The 3,831-nt window shown below is 34.6% G+C and overlaps 1 protein-coding gene across 2 annotated transcripts in view; it reads right to left on the bottom strand.

Annotated features, from left to right (window-relative positions):
* Positions 1 to 607: 607 nt before the first annotated feature.
* Positions 608 to 3,831, bottom strand: part of mRpL28 (mitochondrial ribosomal protein L28) — a 5,486-nt gene continuing 2,262 nt past the window's right edge. For both annotated transcript variants that reach the window (XM_027377656.2, XM_027377657.2), the window contains exons 3-7: positions 3,726 to 3,830; positions 3,400 to 3,553; positions 2,310 to 2,453; positions 977 to 1,155; positions 608 to 751 (exon numbers count right to left, since the gene is read on the bottom strand). In XM_027377656.2, coding sequence (XP_027233457.1) covers positions 700 to 751; positions 977 to 1,155; positions 2,310 to 2,453; positions 3,400 to 3,553; positions 3,726 to 3,830 — 634 coding nt within the window. In that variant the 3' untranslated portion in view covers positions 608 to 699. The remainder of the gene's footprint in view (positions 752 to 976; positions 1,156 to 2,309; positions 2,454 to 3,399; positions 3,554 to 3,725; position 3,831) is intronic.

Raw genomic sequence — 3,831 nt, 5'->3', positions numbered from 1 at the left:
AACCTTAATAATGATCTATCACTGCAGTACCTGTGTGAAAACCTTTTCTAGAACCTTCAAGAAAGTAAAAGAAGCAAAAGAAACCCTTGACAGTGCAACTTGTAACTAGTCTAGTTAAATGGAGTAAATGTGCCTATTTCATCCTTAAATTGCTCCTTTTTCTGTAACAGTTTTATAATTATGTATGGGGAATAAAGATACAAGGACAAATTTGTGTACATGTGTGTGTGTCTGTGTATGTCTCTGTGTGTGGAATTCTGTTACAATGTCTGTGTGTATACATGTGTGCATTTACTGTTATGAATGGCAGAACCTGTTACATTGTCTGAGTGTGCATACATGTGTGCATTAATTGTTATGAATGGCAGAACCCACTTTATTGTTGATATTATGGTAGGAAAGCCCATTACAGATAAGCTAGGTTTATTAATTAAAAGGTGAGACAACAGTCAAAATCCTCCTTCAGTTCATTTTCAGGTCTGAAGAGGAAAGGGAGAGGAAGGAGCATGAGACAGAGGGAGAAGTCGTACACAGAGCGTAGGTCATGTTATGTAAACTAGGAGCATATTCATTTTTAGCACATTGGATGTAAAAAAAAAGAATGTAGGAAAAATCAAACATTTATTTCAAGACCTCTATCTATGTACAAGATCAAATGGAATTGACAGATAAACTATACAGTGACAATAATTCTATTCTTCACTTTTTACCAAATGGATTGAGACTAGATATCCAATTACTGCCAGAGGTGCTGGAAGAAGAAAAAAAATCATATTAACAAAAAACTTATGAATTTTAATCAAATTTCTTTCCTTTCATAAAAAAAAATTATATTCTCATGAGCAGTTTCTCACTTATCAAAATATGAATAAATATCTAGAATTACTCCAAACTCACTCACTCACTCACTCACTCTCACTCCACTCGCACACATGCATACACAAGCAATCCCCTTAAAACCAACCGCAAAACTTACCTCTCAGTTATCTCGCCTTTAATTTCTTCCATATCCACCTTGTTCGTCTTCAGATATTCAATGAACTCTTGTCTGAAGGCCTCTTTCAGTGGAACGGGAGCACTGGCCTTCTCCTCAATCAACTTTTGCTTTGTTGCTGCTTCCTTCGTGTTCAGTCCATACCATTCAGCTTCTTCAACCTAATAAACCAGAGGAACTGAAGTCACTTGGGTGTCATTGAGACGTGGAATATATGAGGAATTTTTTTTATATATATAGACAGATAGATAGATAGATAAATTGATAGATAGATAGATATAGATAGATAGACAAATATAGATATAAATATAGATAGATAGACAAATATAGATATAAATATATTTAGATATATATAGATAGCAATATGTAGAGATATATATAGATAGAGATAGAGATAAATAGACAGATATGTATTTTGATTTTAATCATTATTGTTTGTGGGTAAGTGTGCATTACATGCAACTTTTCATAAGCATTAATATACATATAAAAACAAATAACTCAGTACTATAAGGTTATAATTTTTACCTCTTTCCCCAACCCCTTTTTAATATTTCTTTGTAGCACAAACTGAAATGCTTCCATAATGTAATTTAAGACAAATACTTACTATCTTTCATCTTTAAGGAAAATGATTACTTTAATGTACTCTTTCAATGAAAGCATTTGGCTAATTAGCCTGGTAAGAGTGGCGGGCTGGCAGCCTGGGTCGGCTCCTATGATACATCATCACTCCTGCAACTTGTTTTTCAACAATACAACTAGAAAGTTTACTAGAACACTTTGTAATGTATTCCTTTAAATACCCTTCATTTTCACATATGCTGTATTATAATATGACGATACAATTCTGTGTTTGGGGACATGGTTCTAGATAGAATGCTATTGTTTGTAGATTGTGGTATAAATATTAATTTTTTTGTCATGTGCAAGGAAATGCAATGAAGACTCTTTACTGTAACTACTATATATTACTAACCTATGGCAGAGAATCATGATTCAAAACATGTTGACCATGTATGAAGTTATATATGTGCATGGCTATATGCATGTATGTATGTATGTATGGGTGTGTGTGTGCATGCAAATCATGCCCATGTCCAAAATAAGGTGTAAACTGATTCAAATAATGCAAAACAACTAAAAACATACATACAATAATTCCATAAATATGGATCAGTCACATATACCAAAGAGATCATATAATCAGATGATGACAAGAGAGAAAAAATAAAAATTCTAATTCACATAATGAAAAGATGAAAAAGGGGAAAACAATTGAAAACAGTTAATAAACTACTCATCCATAACTCACCGGAATGATATGTTTCTCAAATCTATTCAGCAACTCTTTCCTCTTTGCAGGGTTGTCTGGATGCAGTGTCCCCTGAGCCAAGCTAAGCAGCATTTCCCTCCGCAACTTCACTGCTAATTCCGACATGAGATCAGCTGGTGGAGTCTGCAATGTGAGAATGGAAAACATAAGACAATCATGACAACTTTGCATACTTTGTGAATCCCATCAACTCATTTGCCATGGAATTATCTTTTAGACTAGTGGCCACACAGACGGGATTGTTGGTGCCGATCGGCATTTCCCCCATTTGCGTCTGGCTTGTTCTGTAGTTTACGTGCCCGTGCCATAAAGCTTAACCATACGATTGTTGAGACTACTAGAGGAGATAAACACTCCCATAAGCTGATAGTGTGGGACTGGCAAGCTCTAGTGCCTAACGTTGTTCGGTAAGAATAGATGCCAAATGTGTCAGATGGGTTAAGGCAGATTTACTTAATATCAAGAAACTAGATATAGCAGATATGCACCTCTTATAAAGATTTGCTGTATTCTCCATTTTTCCAGAAAAAGTTTAGTGAAGATCAATGATTTTAATATTACTAGTCATATTTTATTAAGCTTTCACATTTATTATTCACCTTCTGTTACCTGATGAACATCAATTCAAGCCTAAACTTTAAAATCTTACATGACCTTTGTGTACTATGAATCCGTGTGTGTGTGTGTGTGTGTGTGTGTGTGTGTGTGTGTGTGTGTGTGTGTGTGTGTGTGTGTGTGTGTGTGTGTGTGTGTGTGTGTGTGTGTGTGTGTGTGTGTGTGTGTGTGTGTGCGTGTGTGTGTGTGCGTGTGTGTGTGTGTGTGTGTGTGTTTATATATATATATATATATATATATATATATATATATATATATATATATATATCATGCGGTGGGTACTTTCGTCGTCTTTCAAATGAGTCTTTGTCATATTTCTGGACACTGGCTTCTATGAAGAGCAATGATTATTTCAACACTCTTATTCAACAACATGGTAGAACCACTAAGCACAGTTTTAAAATATATAGGGATATAAAGTGGATTAACAACCACAAAAAGGAAAAATACTTACATTTAAGATGTAATTGTCAAAGCCATAATTTTCATCTATAAGATTGAGCGTCCGTTCAGTGACAGTAACATTCATATACCTATCCAATATTTCCGAGTACAGAACCGTTTTCTTCAAAGTCGGGACCCAATAGTGTGGCATACGGCGAACATATCTGCAGGTTGATCAAAAGTCATCATTAATTAAACATTACAGTACCTATACAATATAACGAACCAATAATGCTAAACTGAGCTTTATATTACATCTTTATGAAGAGTGCAATACTATATTTCTTCAAAGTTACAGCTATCTATCTCTACCATAATATATCATGATTTACTTACGGCTTTCTCTTATAAAACCCTTTGATAATAGCTTCACCTCCCCAGATGCCTTCATGTATTTCTTTGGGCTGTAATAACTTCAATGGTAAATTCTGAACAGGCTGGC

This window comes from Penaeus vannamei, chromosome 32 (genome assembly GCF_042767895.1).
Source record: "Penaeus vannamei isolate JL-2024 chromosome 32, ASM4276789v1, whole genome shotgun sequence".
Taxonomy (NCBI): domain Eukaryota; kingdom Metazoa; phylum Arthropoda; class Malacostraca; order Decapoda; family Penaeidae; genus Penaeus; species Penaeus vannamei.
Note: the sequence above shows the minus strand (reverse complement) of the source record. Positions and strands in the feature narration are given on the sequence as shown.